Source organism: Phoxinus phoxinus, assembly GCF_949152265.1.
Source record: "Phoxinus phoxinus genome assembly, chromosome: 18".
NCBI lineage: Eukaryota > Metazoa > Chordata > Actinopteri > Cypriniformes > Leuciscidae > Phoxinus > Phoxinus phoxinus.
The window spans coordinates 3408159-3427981 of record NC_136893.1 but is presented as its reverse complement, the minus strand read 5'-3'; the positions used below and the strand labels follow the sequence as shown (position 1 = coordinate 3427981).

General features: G+C 39.1%; 2 protein-coding genes across 2 annotated transcripts in view; one reads left to right on the top strand and one right to left on the bottom strand.

Moving 5' to 3' along the window:
• The window catches only part of LOC306986409 (uncharacterized protein), a 242215-nt gene that overhangs the window by 174208 nt on the left and 48184 nt on the right, over positions 1–19823 (top strand). The window contains exons 5-10 of the mRNA XM_079589616.1: positions 831–1151; positions 1893–1952; positions 3356–3628; positions 5915–6235; positions 6545–6604; positions 7252–7518. Of these exons, the coding sequence (XP_079445742.1) occupies positions 831–1151; positions 1893–1952; positions 3356–3628; positions 5915–6235; positions 6545–6604; positions 7252–7518 (1302 nt within the window). The remainder of the gene's footprint in view (positions 1–830; positions 1152–1892; positions 1953–3355; positions 3629–5914; positions 6236–6544; positions 6605–7251; positions 7519–19823) is intronic.
• On the bottom strand, positions 11543–19719 carry LOC306986411 (uncharacterized protein). Its single transcript, XM_079589619.1, has 4 exons — positions 19610–19719; positions 19234–19518; positions 16450–16667; positions 11543–13327 (listed from the first exon to the last, which is right to left on the bottom strand). Exons 1-4 carry the CDS (start codon positions 19647–19649, stop codon positions 13184–13186), a joined length of 687 nt encoding a protein of 228 aa, XP_079445745.1. The 5' UTR covers positions 19650–19719; the 3' UTR covers positions 11543–13183.

Below are 19823 nucleotides of genomic sequence, written 5' to 3'. Positions count from 1 at the left end.
TGTGATCGGTACAGCGCAGAAACAGAAACTGTTTTTTATTCTGGACTCAAAGGTATATATCGATACTAATATCACTTAATATAAGCCTTAATATACCCTGCAGGTAATGAATGCATGAATAAGGTTCTCTGGGTCATGCTTAGAAACAAAAAATCTGATTCAACTATGTTTTTTAGAGTAGGCTCTGGCTGATTTAGTTGTGCATTCACCTTTGATAATTTATTGGCAAATATAATAACCTCGGTTTTATCTTTATTTAACTGAAGAATGTTTTGGCACATCCTGTTAATTTTACATAAGCATCGGCACAGGGAGTCTACGGGATTGGGACTGAAGTCACTTGGCGACAAATCTAGATCTGAGTGTCTTCTGCATGATAAGCAATATTGTTGTTTATTAATCAATTTTTATCAATTATATGGCCTAGTGGGAGAATATACAAACTGAACAGTAGAAGCGCCAGGATTAAACCTTGTAACTCCTTGTGTTTTAGCAGTCCAGTCAGATTCATGCTTATGTTCACAAATATCCTCCGCTTTGCTTTCTAAATATGACCTGAACCATCTAAGCCTCAGTCCGACTATCATTTAAAGGGAGGGTAGGCAATTTGTTATATAAACACTGGTTAAAACTCTCTCCACATCCTGATAGCAATCAATAATAGAAGTGATGTAAATATTAAAACATCTACATATCTTCTGGGAAGTCTCAGTACCAAAAAATGTTCGTCCAATCATTGCATTCGGAACCTTGTAAGATGTTTTGTTGAAAAGTTTCTTATTTACTAGCTCTCAATAACTCATGTTTAACCATCATTCATATTTTTTCAGGTCTCGTGAATGGCGAGCGGCATGAGTTAAAGTCAGTGATGGAGGGAGACGATCTGACTCTGCAAACAGGAGTTACTGAACTAAAAGGAGAGGATGAAACTATGTGGCTGTTTACAAGTGGCAGCCAAACCACCCGAATAGCACAGATGTATCAGAGTAAAGTATCGCTTCATAAGAGACTCACTGACAGATCGCAGCTCGACCAACAGACCGGATCACTGACCATCAGGAACATCAGCGCCAGTGAATCTGGACTTTATAAGCTTGAACTCACCATCAATGACCTCATCTCTAGGAGAACATTCAGAGTCGATGTATATGGTAAGTTTTAGCTACAGGCAATACAAGACTAAATACTAGTGTGTCACGTTCTATAGAGACTTAATTTAGTGTTGCCTCGTTTGGATTTCTGAATCAGGCTTACACATCACATGAAAGTTAATTTCCGCTCTGGACTACACTAAGTCTATTTAAAACCATGACAGAAAGCAGATTTTTGTTAATCTGGTTTAAAAGGTAATTTAAATCTAGGATATCTCTTAATCTCTGTCTGGGAAAACCGCCTGTTAAAGTTCAGATAAACTCTGATTTGTCTGAAATCCTCAAAGCCGTTTAATGAACTTCTTTTTTTTTGTATAAATTAATCATGAAAACATAACACATAATATATATATATTTATATATTTATATATTACTACTACAAGGGATGTGCAAAAGTACTCTGAAGTGACACCGATGATTGATAATGTAAACAATAATAAGTTATTAATTGGGTGAAGTGACATTTGCTACATTTGAAATTCAGTAACAACTCCAAATTTCATTGAGTATTTCAGCAAGTCTTCAGCAAGACCATTCATACAATCAGATACAACAAAGCCTCTCATTTACATTAGAAAAAAAAGATGTTTGAACTTTTCATATACTATTTCAAGAAATGCCTTACCTTCTTTCCTAAGATTTTTGTGAAGCTGGCCCCAGATTGTATAGATATCAGGCCAGATCTCATTATGACCTGAAACTGCCCTCTCCAGTGTGATTTCTGTGTCTCTTTCCCTGAAGCACCAGTTTCTGTGCCGTTCATCAGTAGTGCCTCATCGCTCAGTCCAATCCATGATCATGGTGAGTCCCACTGTTTTCCCATATATTCATTTACATGTACAGTATTTCAGCAGACAAGGCCGAGCAAACTCTGATGCAGAGACCTCTGGAACATCACTACTCAAAGTTATGCGTATACCAATACTTGACGTACAATAATGGTTGAGCTGAGACGATATCTTAAGCTTATAAAGCATACAGTATCATATTTGATACATGAATTTCTAAAGCCTCTCAATTATCGACATGATCAAAAATGTTGAACACAATCTACTACATGCCTTCAGTCGTCTGTCTGATTGATAGTTTAGACCTTTTTAGCAAGTAAAAGCCTTTTAGTATAACTGTAAAAACGTCTTAAAAATATGAGTATAATATTTATCACACTTTTGAGGAGTGTTTATTTGTTCTTCTGTCAACCCAGACAGCAACATAGTGTCGGCCCAGATCCGGCCCAATCCACGAGTACCAGATGTGGGTCGACACTGTTGCGTTCTGGGTTCATGTTTTAAAACTACAGAGATTTGATCATTAAACTAAGCATTTAAATATTATTGGCAGGTATAGAGTGATGACTGATATTTATATGCATTTTATGTAAGTATCTGTTAATATTATTGATTTACATTTAAATCCATATATATATATGGTCATATAAATATCAGCATCTGGAGTTTTGGCCTCTGAATAAAATTGACGTGTTTTTCCCCTCCTCGTGTGTGAGCTTCATATTCTCACTATATATCATACTTTATTAGTCATAAAAGCCTGATGTATCATATATTACCGGTATACTCAACAAATAAGGAGCCAATCTGTTTTATTAAAAATAGATTTTTCAGACTATTATTTCACATGTCAGGGTTTACAAGGTTAATGCACCAAGCTTGCATGAATAGTGCTCTGATATTGTCACTGAACATTCTGATTGTTATGAAATAAAAAACAAATATTCAAATAGTTGCCCTTTAAAATTAGGTCTCCATTAGGTCACTTGATGGAGTTTTTCGTTTCCTTGCCACTGTTGCCTTTGGCTTGCTCAGTTGGGGATATTCAATTTAATTAATCAATGAATAATACTATTGATTAGCATTACCAAACATGGACGTTTTATTATTATTTTAATTTAATACTGTGAAGCTGCTTTGATACAATCTGTATTGTGAAAAGCGCTATACAAATATTCTTGACTTGACTTGACTTAAAATACTTTATGAAAATCCTCCATGTGAAGATTTATTATTATGCACACCTCTCTGGGGTGAAGCTCGGATCTTGATATTAGGTCAGATCCACAACATTTCAGACCAGAATCTGCTCACTTTCGATATAAACAGGAGCTTATTTTGAAAAGAATTATACTCAATAAACTCATGAAGACTGGCTTGATTTTAAAACACTGATTTTATACCAATGTCTGCCAGATACATCACAACCACCAGAAGAGACTGAAGACCCAAACAGAGATTTCTGCTCTGCGCTCTGCTCTGTGAGGAATGAGCGAGACGTGTCCATCTCATGGTATAAAGGGAGTGAAATGATGAAGCAGACCAGCAATCCTGATCTCAACATCATCCTCAGTTTACCATTAGAGCTTCATTATAATGATTCAGAGATCTACAGCTGCACGACTGCAAATCCAGTGAGCAACAAGAGCGTCCGTCTTCACATGAGAGAGATCTGCACAAGACATGAAGGTATGAACTCATTTACCACAAAACTCTCTTCCTGCCACATGTCACAATGTCAATTTGTTTTGATTTCTGTTCTGGTCTGTGTTTAGTTTATCTATTAATTAGTTCAGTTCTGTCTTCCTCTGTCTGTCCTTGGTTGTTCAGAGAGATGTTGGAGAGAGTTGAGGCAGTGAGGGGCTGTTGCCCTGACATTCTAGGGGGCAAAGCAACTGAGACTTCTTCACTTCTGTGGTGTGTGTCGTGTCCTGAAGCCTGTCCTTGGGTGTCGAATCTTGCTTTATTGAGTCGCTGTCAGGCTGGGGGTGGGGCTGAGCTTGAGTTTTCTTCTGGCCAACGAACAAACGAATACATTAAATGTCAAAAGTCAGAATGTGGGAACATTTAAAATATTTATCCAGTTTCATCTGGTTGAAGATTGGATTCATCACGCCGGTATAGAGACGGGTTTGTTGAGGATCAGTGCCGATGGCTGTCGTGTCGATGAGGCCTTCACAGGGGAGAGTCTAGTTGACACAATCTCTACTGACATTTCAGGGATGCGTTGTGGTCGTGTCTAGGCGCAGGTCCTCCATCTGAATTTACCCACTGTATCAAATAAAGACCTAGGGTTGTGTTTGTTTTCTTCTAAGAGAGTCGAAAAATAAGCAGATCTAGCCGTTTTTAAGGCCTGTCTGTATGCAACAATGCTTTCTTTCCAAATGTGAGAAACCTCTAGTTTTGTTTTCTTCCAGCTGAGCTCTATTTCTCTGGTTGCTCTCTTGAGGGCCTGAGTGTGCTCGTTGTACCACGGCGTTGGACTTTCTTTAATCTTTAAGCGCTAAGGAGAAACTGTGTCTAAAGTGCTGGAAAAGAGAGAGTCAGTAGTTTCTGTTCGCAACATTGAGTTCTTCTAAGCTATCTGGGATGCTGAGGAGATGAAACTGATCAGGAAGAGTTATAAAGAAATCTTTAGTGGCAGAAGTGACAGTTCTACCATATTTGTTACACGGAGTTGGCTTTGCAGCCTTGGCTAAATGAGACTAGATAATGATCTGAGATGTCATCGCTCTGCTGCAGAATGTCAACGGCATCAACATTTATTCCATGTGATAATATTAGATCTAGAGTATGATTACAACAATGAGTAGGTCCTGACACGTGTTGTCTAACTCCAATTGAGTTCAGAATGTCTCTAAATGCCAATCCCAATGCGTATTTTTCATTGTCTATGTGGATACTAAAATCACCAACAATTAGTACTTTATCTGCAGCCAATACTAACTCCAATGGAAAATCAGCAAATCCGTTGATAAAGTCTGTATGGTGCCCTGGTGGCCTGTATACAGTAGCCAGCACAAATCTCTAACATGATTTATCATTTACACTAGATAGTGTTACATTAAGCACCAACACTTCAAAATAATTATATTTAAAACTAGACTTCTCAGTAATACTGAAGATATTACTATAAATTACAGCAACACCTCCCCCTTTGACTTTCAGATAAGGCTCATGTTTATAACAGTAATCTTGTGGGGTGGACTCATTTAATGTAATGGTCAGGTTTTACCCAGGTTTCAGCACATCTAGTTTATGATCTGGAATCATGTCATTAACAATAAGTGCTTTTGAAGAAAGGGATTGAATATTCAGCAACCCAAGCTTTATCATTTGTTCATCTGTATTATATCCGTTTTTTAATCGTTGAACACCATTTAAATTTTTACCCATAATTGGGTTGGGGTTTTTTGTATTTACTAATTCGGAGAACAGTCTCTATGTGATGATGATATTTAGGTGAAAGAGTCTCTATGTGATGATGATATCTAGGTGAAAGAGTCTCTATGTGATGGGATTTATCTGACCTGGGTGACGTTAGACCGCTAGCAGACGGTTGGTTTAGCCAGTCTGTCTGCTTCCTGACCTGAGCCCCAGATTGTCATGTTTGATCTCTAAGACTATGAGCCAAATTACTAGAGAGAAGAGCGGCACCATCTCAGGAGGGATGAATACCATACTCTTTTCAACAGTATTAACAAAAACTTTTCCAATTGTCTATGAACTCTATAAAATGTAAACTGTCTGTTTCCTATCTTTCCTTTGTTTTGTACTTGTGTTCTGTGTCTGTTTTAAATGGCTGCATGCACAGAATTAACAATCCTTGTTCCAGGTTTTGTTGAAGATGGTTGTAGCTGAATTTCTCAAAGTAACTCATGTTTAACCAGGCTGTTATTGAAAATAAGAAGTTCTTAAGTGACTTGCCTGGTTAAATAAAGGTTAATAATTAACCCCTCTTTCATATTTTTTCAGATCTCGTGAATGGTGAGCAGCATGAGTTAAAGACAGTGATGGAGGGAGATGTTCTGACTCTGCAAACAGGAGTTGCTGAACTAAAAGGAGAGGATAAAACAATGTGGCTGTTTACAAGTGGCAGCCAAACCACCCGAATAGCACAGATGTATCAGAGTAAAGTATCACTGCACAAGAGACTCACTGACAGATCGCAGCTCGACCAACAGACCGGATCTCTGACCATCTGGAACATCAGCGCCAGTGAATCTGGACTTTATAAGCTTGAACTCACCATCAATGACCTCATCTCTAGGAGAACATTCAGAGTCGATGTATATGGTAAGTTTTAACTACAGGCAATACAAGACTAAATACTAGTGTGTCACGTTCTGGGCCAGTATATAGAGAAACTTAGAGTAAAATATTAGTGTTAAGAATCTAAGAATGATTTTGACATTTAGTGTCGCCTCAGTTAGCATTAAAAATTACTTTCATCTTCCTTGAATAAAGCAGGTCCTAAGGTTTTTTTCTCCTTCTTTTTTTAAATACCCTTCTTAAGAGCAAATTGTATAGATATCAGGCCACATTTTTCTATTATGACCTGAAACTGCCCTCTCCAGTGTGATTTCTGTGTCTCTTTCCCCGAAGCACCAGTTTCTGTGCCGTTCATCAGTTCTGCCTCATCGCTCAGTCCAATCCATGATCATGGTGAGTCCCACTGTTTTCCCATATATTCATTGATTATTACATGTATAAACTAAGGTCTCTAAATTATCAAAATGTTCAAAACTTGAAATGCCTGTTGTACACAATCTACTACATTTCTTCTGTTGTCCGATTGATAGTTTATACTTTTTAGCAAGTAAAAGGCATTTTAGTTTAATTCAGCTCCTGGTTCATGTGTATTTTTGCTGTCTTTTATAAATTAAATGTAGAATAACTTTTATATTGTTAATAATATTACAATATTAACCCTTACTGGACTGAAACAACCAGTTTATGTGATTATCCAAAAATCATGTTCAAATCAAATGTGATTATTAGGCTTTTGAGGAACGTCTCTCAATCATCATTGTATTGCATTGCATTGCATTATACTATGTTTTAAAACTACAGAGCATTGATGATAAAACTAAGAATTTAAATATCACCTTACTAAGACATTACTGGGAGATATAAAGTGACAACTGAGATGTATTTCATTTTATGCAAGTAGTCTAAACATTGCACTGATTTACATTACTATCAAATCAGAATTTCATCTTTTATTTTGGCCAAAAATAAGATCTGCACCTAATTTAATATTTTTGCTCAGTTTAGGCCTTAAATGGGGGTGAATTTTTTTCATTTCTTAGAATTTCCAAACAGAGATTTCTGCTCTGCGCTCTGCTCTGTGAGGAATGATCGAGACGTGTCCATCTCATGGTATAAAGGGAGTGAAATGATGAACCAGACCAGCAATCCTGATCTCAACATCATCCTCAGTTTACCATTAGAGCTTCATTATAATGATTCAGAGATCTACAGCTGCACGACTGCAAATCCAGTGAGCAACAAGAGCGTCCGTCTTCACATGAGAGAGATCTGCCAACACATTGAACACACACACATTGAGCATGAAGGTATGAAAACTCCTTTACCACAAAACTCTCTTCCTGCCGCAGTGACCTCTGCAGCTTCTGTTTTTCCACAAACAAAGACATATGATGAGTCAGAAGATGTTTATGAATAAGTCTCTTCTGTTTCAGATTGTCTGGATCATTGTGGCGGCACTACGGCTCTGATTCGACTGGTTCTGTCTGGTCTGGTGGGAATCGCCACTGTTGTATTTCTGGTTGATCATGTGAGGATCTGCTCAGAGAAGAGAAGAGCTGCTGCTTCTGTGTGATGATGATGATACTTCCATGAGAGCAACAACATGTCTATCACAGTTATCCTAGAATGCAAATTAAAGGCACACTATGTAAGATTTGTGGATTAAAATATCCAAAAACCACGAGAACAATGTTATATATTTTGTTGATTTTGTGCATTAAGCAGTTTTAACCAGGACACCGAACGTGTCCATGCGTCGCCTATCAATGACATCATACCTGCATTACCCTCGATTTCCGGTTTCAGTAGAAACCATGAAAACACCCAAAACTTTTATAAACGTTTTAATATATTGCGTTTTATTAGGCAGGTGAGCAAGCGTTTGGATACATTAATCGACAGAAAACGAATCATTGTTATACAGGTCAACAAAGGTAGTCTTTAAATCTCGTTTTCTTGATTTACCGCGAGTACCATGTTTTACCATGCCTAATATCGATCTAGCTGCAGTGTGCAACAAGTGTCTTGTATAGTAGCCGCCGATCAAACACACAGAGTTGCATTATAACAACTTTCATCACACTCAAATGTATCTCAACCCTGCTCCTACCCCCAACACTGCACGTTTTCTTTGTCTCCCTAATCAAACACGCCTGATCCAACTCATCAGATCATCATCACATGGGTTAAAGGTGCATTAAGCAACTTTTCATGTTAAAAATACCTGTTTTCTAACCCATACATGTTTAAACAATTGCCTGATGGGCTGAATGAGCCCTTCTCTGATCACTGAGATTGTCTCTATAATCCTGTAAAGTAAAATAAATAAGAGGGATTCGGGCCGGGATTTGAGACTGGGCGTGACGTCATGCGCGTTCACGGCACGCTCACATAGCTATGTCTGGCAGGTTTGTGTATTCGCCGGCATTCTCCGTAGAAGATGGATTGTAAGAGACCTGCTTGTAGTTAATTTCAAACACCAACGCAAACTCCACGTAAGATAAAAAAAGAAAACTTTTGTCTAGTGCCACCAAAAGGGCCAAATTGGACTTAGACATGCGTCGGGATAAGACGAGAGTAAACATAGGGAAGGCTTTCAACAAATGGAGAGATCTCCGGTCTGCTCTAGGGCTCAAACGGGATTTATAACTTTATTACCTCTGAAGACATTATGATTGTACACAAAAGATTTGCGGCTGATGCTCCTTTGGTTATGAACAGCTCGTGCTCATGCAAGAGTGCGTGTGGTCCATGAGCGTGCACATCTCTGGCTGCAGTTTCGCTTGCCACCAGAGGTGGCATAGTTCTGCAAAAATTCTGAATCTTGCGCTATGCACCTTTAATGAGCTGCTGAGTTGGATCAGGTGCAGGGGCGGAGCGGGGGGGTGGCTAATTGGGCTTAAGCCCCGAATGTTTTGTCAAAAGCCCCGAATCTTTTAGTTTTTTTTAAATAACTTTAACTTGTTCCATTCCTTCTCAGTCTTTCTGACTGGAGCGTCAAAAAATGAAACAAAAGCTCTATTACCGTGCGTGGTGGCGGACGGTAATGCATCGCGCATCACTCAGCTTGTTTGCCAACTGCCAATAAAAACTAACGAAGAATAAATCTTCTTCGTCGTTGTCATCAGGGGCTGGCGGGCGGGCTATTGTATGTTTTCACCTGCGTCGTAGCGAGCTTACTGGCTAACCGGCTGAAGTTAATATTAGGGACATAACAACGTTTTTTTATATGGAACACTAACAGTAAACCTCACCGGCCGGAGAGAGATTCAGAAGCAGCATCGGACGAACCGCGGACAAGTGTATGCTGCGTTCACACCCGTTCACACCGAACGTGAATAGAGCGTCTGGCGTGAGTGATTTCAATCTTTAAGTCAATGTGAAGACGCGTTTACGCACGTCTGGAGGTCCTGCAGCGCGAATGACGTTTAGCGCGGCGCGGCCGCGAATTCACCTCATTCGCGCGTCCAGTTTTTTTTTTTTTTTTTTTTTTTTTTTTTTACTGAGTAGGCCTAACTATCATCATTTTCCCAGATAGTGTATAGATTTTTAGGCATTCTATTATCTCAAACAGCCTGAAAAATAGTGCATTTAGCTGACGTAAATGGTAAAAAAATCTCACCGGGGGAGTATGCCCCCGGACCCCCCTAGGTTTGGGCTAAGCCCCGAATGTTTAAATCGTCTGCCTCCGCCCCTGATCAGGTGTGTTTGATAAGGGAGACAAAGAAAACGTGCAGTGTCGGGGGTCCTTCAGGAGCAGGGTTGAGAAGGCGCATTTCCATTACAGATTTGCGCAAAACTTTGGCGATATTTTCTGAATGTCGATAAAAAACTATTGAGAACTGACGGCGTTTCCATTAACCGATGTTATGCGACTAAAACTTTTTCCCTCTCACGATAAGTCATTCCAAAAATCATGGCAACGAATGTTGGTAGGTTTATATATTGCAACCACCACACTGGCCATTATTATTAATCGAAGGATATAAGGGTGTTATTCAAGCATTAATGGTAAGGAAAGACACTTATACTGTGAGTGGCACATATACCCTATACTGTATGAGATGTTTCTGGGTGTTTCTCCCTCATTGCCTTGATTGTGGCATTTCTTTGAGATTTAATATCCAGTATTCCTGTAATTCTTTTGTCTTTTATGAATTTAATAAAGAACTGTCTTGTATTCTGTCCAAAAACACTGCGTCATTACGTCAGGTGACTGTTAATGCGCAAAAACTGTTTCCATTGCAGTTTGAATCGAATTGCCTGAAAAACCTCCTCATGCGAGCGTGAAAACGTTTTTGCGATGAATGGGAGTTTTTGCGAAAATTACGTGTTTCCATTAAGCGTATTTTCAATTCGCAATTTCAATTTGCACAATTTGAAGGGTAATGGAAACACGGATACTGATAAAACAGCTGCGTTACCCCACTTACTCATGACTGGAAGCGGTGTCTGCACATAATAAAAGCTTCTCTGCTCTCGAGCCGTGTGTCGTGCTAGTCTCTCATTAGCAATTGCTTCAGCGCCTCCTTCTGCTCCAACGGCTTTCTTAACTTTTATCCATGAATATGATTTCTACCCGAGTCCCGTCATATTTTCCACCGGCTGTAGAGGTGAAGACAACAACTCCCATGATTCAGCAAAATCAAAGCGTCATCAAGCTACGCCTTTGTTTTGAATAAGCAACCTCTAGCGGAGAAATATTGCATAGTGTGCCTTTAAAGGTATTCTCTTTGTAGGAGTCATTTGTTGTATTGAAAAGTTTTTGTTGTCCACTGGGTGGCGCTGTGACTTGTGCACCTGAGTAACAAATGTGTGCATTGGTAATTGGGAAGCACACAGTATTTGACCGCTCGGCAGAGTAGCTCGCAAGGTGTATTATAGTGTCTGTATACTGCCGTGTCTACAAGGTATGGACTTGGTCTCAAAACAACTTTGTGTAGCTTTTCCTTGTTTACAAACACTTACACACAATGGGAACACGATAAAGAAAGACATTTGTTTCCATCTACAACTGTCTGCATGGACTTTGTTTGTACGTGGTCTAAACTTGCCCACTCTTGTTACCAACGGCTTACTGGAAAGCCTCTACACTCTTCTCGGAAACAATAAGGTGTGCAATGAAATTACACCTCTTTAAAAATGAAAAGCAGTGCCGGTGGAGCAGGAAGTGGTCTAGTGGTTTGTGATCTGCAGTGACACAATCTGAAGAGTTTAGCCACTATGAGAGAAACATTACACCAAAACAGAACAATACTAACAATTAAATGCGATTGAAATGTTTGCCTTTAAGCCAAGGTCTAGTTAAGGTCAAGTCTGTTTGATATTTTTGCAGAATATTTTATAGCTTTTCTACCACAATTGTACCCCAATAAAGCAAAAGGTTATCAGAAGTCAAAAACACGGCAACTTCATTGCAAAACGCTGACATTTTCTTGAATGTAAATATCTAGACCAGTTATCTTCATGTATTCAGCCAATAATCCAACAAAAAAAATAAAGCCCACAAAATATTTTTTCAAGAAATGTGATATAATTTAATAAGAATTTTATTTACAAGTGTTAAGTTAATATAAACAATGTACAAAAAATACTTCAATAGTAGCACTTCTTCAAACACATACTGTTATATACATATAACACCCTAGTGAACAAGACAAAGGCAGCAGCGGCAAGTAAAAAAAAAAAAAAGTTTAGCTAAATATTTCCCTGCCAGTTACAGAATATTCTGGCAATCTGTATTTTCGCTGTTATACAGCAGGGGGCGCTATCACATCTTCTGAAAGAGTACTGAATCTCCTGATCAAAACACATGTGAGGAAGGCAGCAGAAACAGGTGATGTAAACAGGTGATGTAAACAGTCACATGTAAGCAGATGCATATGAAAAATAACACGATCATCAACATTAAACAGCATTTAAATCAAAACTGCCTTACTTTACTGACTTGTTGACTCAGGAAGGGTTAACGACTGTGAAGCTTTGGGGGGTGTATTCTTTCTTTTCATATACTGCATGTTCAGATATTTAAAAAACAAAATATTCTGGGGGTCATGACATTGTGAAAATGACCTAAAATGCTGACAGTAGCTGGCAACTTATATATAAAAATGTAAATACACTGACAGGGAAAGAGTTAGAGGTAGAAAACTTAGGGATTCAGCTGAGAAAGCCCGCCTCCTCCTGAGGCTGGCACAAGATTTCAATACAGTCCATATGCGGATTACAAAACCAGCCATGTAACATTCAAACACAGTGACATAATATACAGTACGGTATATATAAACTGAAGCATTTGCCAGGCACAGAAGTAAAATTGCAGAGTAACAGGTACTTAAAGCGTATGACTTTGTTGTGCTGGAAAGCATGAAACATAGAAAAATACAGATTCTGAGACTTCTGGAGGGTTTTTACAAATGTAGAGGTCTGGAAGAGGACGCGCGCGGGATCAGCCTCAACAGAGTGTGGCACTGGACAACTTTTAAGTGCGGAGTACGGGTGGGAAGATACCGACTGGTGTGTACTCCAGGGAAAGAATTGATGAACTAATCCCATGCATTTATATTTATGCATTTGGCAGACACTTTTATCCAAAACAACTTACATTGCATTTCGTCAAGCAGCCATATCACCCTGTAACCCAAGACTGGTTGCCCACTGAAGCTGAGCAGGGCTGAGCCTGGTTAGTACCTGGATGTGAGACCTGAGAAAACCAGGTTTCTGCTGGAAGAGGTGTTAGTGAGGCCAGCAGGGGGCGCTCACCCTGTGGTCTGTGCGGGTCCTAACGCCCCAGTGTAGTGTGGGGGACACTATACTGTCAAAGAGCGCCGTCCTTCGGATGAGACGTTAAACCGAGGTCCTGACTCTGTGGTTATTAAAAATCCCAGGATGTCCTTCGAAAAAAAGCACGGGTGTAACCCCGGCATCCTGGCCAAATTTGCCCCTTGGCCTCTGTCCATCATGGCCTCCTAATCATCCCCATACAATGATTGGCTTCATCTCGGTCTCCTCTCCACCAGTAAGCTGGTGTGTGGTGGGCAATATGGCTGCCGTCACATCATCCAGATGGATGCTGCACATTGGTGGTGGTTGAGGAGATTCCTTTTTAAGATTCCTCTGCAAGTAAATACAAACACAATATTTTAAGTAATAGTATTCCTCAAAATCATTCAGCAGCAAATATCCTTACCAAATAATTTTTATTTTGTAAAAGCCCTTTGCATAACAATAACTATATATCTTCTATGTATAAAAGATAATAACAGATTGAATGCTGGTTTATTATGACTGGCTCTCCAAATAGAGCATCACAGTCCCGCCCACAGCCCGAGAGAGCTCTGGTGCCGGAAGTAAATTTCCCATTCATTTCTCCCATTGACTTTTGGAAAAATCCGTATCTAAAGAGTTTTAGAGCATGTCTGAGGATAACCAGCTATGGCTGAACTCATAAGCATACAACATATCATTTCGAGTAAAAAAACGAAGAGAAAATCCAAAAAAAGGCAAAGGTACAAGACTGTGTACGTATTTTCATTTCCGAGCGAAGGAACTACTCGCCCCATAAACCACCGCGCCTCACTGAAGTCGACTGAAGCCAACCGCGAAAGAGCCTTTTGAGTGAATTTTATATAGTAAATGTGTAGTTAATAGCAGTTATTTCAGTAATAATCGTGTAAATAAAAATAATAATATATTGTGTGCGTGTGTGAAAGCGGTTAACGATAGCGTTAGCAACATGGTGCAGCTCAGTCATCAACACACGTGTGTTCAGTCAGTGTGTAACGTTAGTTTGTGTGTTTATTTCAAAGCCCTTTATGACACAGGACACTCTGCTGACAGGACAGGTTAAGGTCCATGCTCATTTTCATGATGTTAAAGTTCATCCTTAATTGTAATAACATTTAATGTATTTTCTTAATATCCACATCAAGTGAAAATTAAAAAGTGATGGTCAGCAAACCAGAAAGTGCACAGCGCCACCAGTCTGATGCATGGATCGGTGCATGGTCTGCTCTTGGACCGTCATATTCAGTTTATTAACTTGCCATGAATTATTACACAAATGTTCAGTAAATGCATGAAGAGGTATGCCTAGGCTTAATATTGTTTTGACAGTGGCATCATAAAATGCTTGATATGACTCATACCATATGAAGGCTACAGTAGCCTATCTAAAGTGAACGATAAGTAAGGGATAATGTAAAGGTTGTTATAGCGAATACAACTCGCGAAAGGCTGATTATGAGCCCGAAGCGAAGCCTGAAGGGAGTTGTATTCGCTATAACAACCAACTCGCTATACATTATCCCGCTTATTACATGGCTACCTACCAAATAAATAAATAATTTGACACAAAATATTAATTTAAAAAGGAATGTATTGATTTAAAAACTATTTATATGGCTTCCGCTAAAGAAAACAGTCCGTTCAGTCTCTACCAGAGAATGTAGACGGGCTCTGGTCTCTACTGTTAGAATCCTGCTTCCATGGCAACGCTCTGACCTTCGCGGGGTTTACACGACATCCACCAATCAGATGCATCACTGTGGGATTGTGGGATTGTTTAGGATTGTGGGTAATGAAGTACTTATCCAAGACATCGCGAATAAAAGGCATTTATCTCAAATCAAGGTTAGTGCCCCATGAACTTTTGGCGTTTATATGAGCATATACAATCGCTTAGTACAGCCGTTGCTGGTTTTAAGTCTACCATGTATGGTTACGTTTTTATGGCTTATACCCCAAATGTCTATGGAGAAATTGTATTGAATTTTTACTTCCGGCACCGGCTGTGGGCGGGACTGTGATGCTCTATTGGATCAGAATAATGGAATAATGACTTCTTTGAAGTGACCGTCTAACATGTGGCTAACGACCTTGTGGAAGACCCTTCATGAAGGGATGATTGTCATTGAGGATGTCCTCTTCCCACAGTGCCCTTCAAAATTGGCCCTAATTTTACAGAACTGGGGTGCGTTTCCCGTACAACGCATAACTCGCTGCTTAACTATAGTACGATGCATCGTTGAAGAACGTAGCGAGTCACGACTGTTTCCAGAAACCGAATTGTCGTATGTTAATTCACGTTGGTTAATGATGTTGTGCATGTGGTGGAGTAATAACTTATTTTAATTAATCTGTTTGAGATCGAATTAACGCTTGATGTTTTGCTATAAATTACGGACATGACATCTGAGGATTATTTATAATTTTTCTCAGTTATTTTGCTTTATTTCCAGATTCAATCATACACTGCGTTTACACTTGGCATTAACATGCGATCACCATGATCTGATCAAGCAGATCGGATCATTAGCCAATCAGGACACGGTGCGTTTACATTTGTTCATATTAAGTAGCCTCTGTTTCTAGCCTCGGATTTATGTTTTTGCATAATATTTAAATTAGGCCTGTAGCACGACACCAAATTAAGAGTAAAGATTATACAAATTAACTAATGTCCCAATTGCTTTCACTCACTTTACTTTCCTATGCAATCTCCAGTCTTAGATCAAATTACGTGTTTTGAATGAAGGAATATTTTCAGAGTTGATCATACAAAAATAACTGGGTTGATCATGTTAAACTGTCACATCATCGATCATCTGGGTTTAAGGTTATAGCGTGCAATGACTATATGGGAGATTAATAAACATGCTGAAACAAAAACATTCAACATTTAAAATAAAACGTTTACATTTAGATTGGGACATAGACTATCAAGCTCCAAAAAAGGACAACAGAAGTACCCGAAAATTGTCCACACAACTTCCGAAATATATTCCGAAATATATTCTATATTCTATATAAAGTCTTCTGAAGCCTTTGGTCCTCATGTGTCCCATGACCAATCTCCATGCTCAAATGGGTCTACATTTAAATGAAATTTGGGTGCTATAGCAATAGGGACGTTTTTCAGGGAATAACAAATTAAAATTGAATCCATTTCCTCATGTGAAGCTGATATATGACTTTTAAAGATTTGGAATATAGCAAATGGTTGTCTGGATAAGGGCCTAGAATCTGTAGGTCTACTTTATTTGATCTTTTTGAAGCCAGGCAGTTGGAGTCCCTGATCTACATTAGTTGTATATAAAAAGCAAACTAGAGATTCACAATATTTTGAATGACACAAGGGTGAGAAAGAGATGACCATTTTCATTTTTGAGTGAACTATTCCTTCAAAGAAGATTAAAGGAACACCAACACAGATTTGATTTGCTTCTGAAAATACTTGCCTTCCGGTAAAGGATGTAAATGATCACCATCATCAGCAGCACCAAACAGATGATCGGCACAGAGATCCCAGCTGCAATAATAGTGCCTGAATGGGACTCATTATTGCCTGGACTGGGCGAAGTGCCAGTAGTTCCTGGACTGGGCGAAGTGCCAGTAGTTCCTGGACTGGGCGAAGTGCCAGTAGTTCCTGGACTGGGCGAAGTGCTGGTATGTTCTTCTAAGAAAAGAAAGAAGAAAAGAGAAAGAAACTGAGAAACATGTAGATGGGTAATGGCTTATCAAAATTAAAACTTGTATAACTTTATTTCTTAAATAAGTAATACACTTACAGGAAAGTATATAAAGTTTTGTAGACAAATGTGTACATGTTTCAGATGTGAAATGAGCAAAATATATATATTTTTTTTTTTAAACAATACACAAACATTCTTACTTTATTACACACACACAGTACATATACAGTACCGGTATATACAGTGTGAATATACAACACAGACACTGTACATGTACTGGCCTAATATATATATATATATATATATATATATATATATAGTACAGTTTGTGTGTGTGTGTGTGTGTATATATATATATATATATGACACTGTGTGTATACTATTATGTACTGTACTAGTGTGTGTGTGGGGGGGGGGGTTTGTTTTACATTGTTTTAATATGATTAAATGTAATAGGCTATATTTTATTACTATATATACTCATTTAATATAATACTCATAATTGATACATCTGAAATACACATGTATATATTTATTATAATTATAGGTTTCCGGACGAATTTGAACGATTTAACCTTTTTAAACTTGAGCTTTCTTTTTGAGCTTGGGATCCATCGAAATATCTGAACTTCTGCAGCTAGACCGTATGCGACCGGTCGACCGGATGGGATGTGTTGGTCATATAATTAGAATATCATGAAAAAGTTGATTTCAGTAATTCAACTTAAAAGGTGAAACTAATATATTATATAAACTCATTACATGCAAAGTGAGATATTTCAAGCCTTTTTTTTAATAATTTTGATGATTACGGCTTTCAGCTTATGAAACCCATGAAATCAAAATTTCAGAAAATTAGAATATTACATGAAATCACACAGTAATTACACAGTAATACCATGGTCATTGAACCAGGTTTTGGTTATTTTGGCAGTGTGGGCAGGTGCAAATCCTGCTGGAAAATGAAGGAAGCATGAAGTGCTCTGAACATGTCCTGGTAGACGTCTGCGTTGACTCTGGATTGAATAAAGCACAGTGGACCAAAGTCCTCTTTTCTGATGAGAGCAAATTTTGCATCTCATTTGGAAATCTCGGTCCCAGAGTCTGGAGGAAGAGAGGAGAGACACACAAGCCAAGATGCTTGAAGTCCAGTGTAAAGTTTCCACAGTCAGTGATGGTTTGGGGAGCCATGTCATCTGCTGGTGTTGGTCCACTGTGTTTTCTGAGGTCCAAGGTCAACGCAGCCGTCTACCAGGAAGTTTTGGTCTTGAATAAACCTAAAAGGGTTGTATTCGCTGTAAAAACTATGCGAACTATGACGGTTATAACAAATGTATGGTAACGTACTTGCATTTAAAAGCATATTGCCCCGTTATTGCTCCGACATTTATTTATTTATTTTTTAAACAAGATAGCAAAGCTGCGCGCATAGGATTGTGGGCGATTTGAGAGCGCGAAGTCTACACATTTGCACCCTTTCCTGTATATGGGATATTTTGGGAAGGACTCCGCCCTTGGTTGAAATTCGGAGGATCCTCGACATTGGAACAGTCCTTCGACGGATGTCGATGACGTAGCATCCTCGAAATTCCGGCTTTCGAGGATCCTTCCTTGACATTGAGAAACGGCTAGTATATAAAGGTTAAAAGCGCCGCCGTTTTTTACAACGGAGGTCGACTCTTTCTCTCTATGGCTCTGGCTCTGCCCACTTCTATGGTGGCCGCGTACGCATGTCCGTTAAGTCCGTGAGATAGTGTGTCCCATTTGTCATTTTATATCTCAGAAGGGTACTTGCGAGCGCCCCCTCTGCGGTCGATTTGCGCCCTCGATGCGCACTTTTGCCGAGCCCGCACTGATGCGGACTCCGCAACATACTTCTTCCCGACAGGTAAAGCGGCGTTACGTCACGAAAGTGCGGACTCAGAGGAAGACGGTGAGGGTTTAGGGTGCCATTTGGGACAGGGCCATAGACAAAACAGAGAAAAGTAGTTCCGGCTACAATGTCGCATGTTCTCTCAGATGACGTCACACAACAAACCCACGATGGAGGGACCGGTTGCCCCAGCTGTTACAAAATTGGCACTAAGTTACAACGTACATATTTTTGTGTTGCACCATTAAAATTAGTTGAAACAGTAGGCCTATAAACTAAATATTTACGGAAGCCTCCGATGAGGAGTAACGGTTGGAATAAAATAACAGACAGACTGAACTGCATCAATAATCTTCTTTAACCTGACAGACTTTAATTCTTTAGACGTATATGATAATGCTGACATTTACACTCGCAGATTTTGTTCATCTCAAAAAAGCCTCTTGTCGGGGATGTGGTGAGAAAACCGGTCTTGCGTCATCCAATCTCATTCATTCAGTTTCAAAACAGTGCGGTTAGTGCGCTATTACTTAGTGGTGGTCACTGTAATAAACGTTAGTTTACACACAGCTGGCTGAGTGCACAATACAACTATATGTGTCGAGTCAAAAATAAAGCATAGTTGTACCGATTTGAATTGCACTAAAGAATCATGATAAATGGAACAAATTACTTACGGTTGCTTAAGTCCACAGTAAAATTCTCCTTATGTTCAGTGCCATCAATGTAACCCTGTGCTTCACAGGACCACGAATTGTAGTTCCAGTTAGTGATAGTTAAGGTTGGATATAATCCATCCTTTTCCAGCGAGACTCCGGGATGTTGCATATTTCGACAGACTGTCGAATCATCACAATGCTGTGCAATAACAGTAGCGTTACAGATGACTTTAACTTGATCCGCCTTGGTCAATTCGGGAAAGCGTCGAACAAACGTACCTGTCGACATCTCTAACGTTACACCTGTCAAATATAGTTACACTCTAAGTGAGCAAAAAAAGCATAAAACTTATATAATAACGATCCAGAACTGTTCAACTATTAAAACACTTACCTGCGCCAATAAGGTATATAACTAAGAGAAATTCGCGCATCTCTGATGTTGTTTGGACCCGGTTATAAAGAGAGGTGTGTGTGTGTCTGTCTGAATATAATCATCTGACTGGAGACTGAATGAAGTCTGGTGGGAGAAAAAGGGTTTTTAAGAGGCGGGTTTCTCCAATACTAACCAATCGCAGAACGAGATTTCAGCCAATCTGAATCAACAG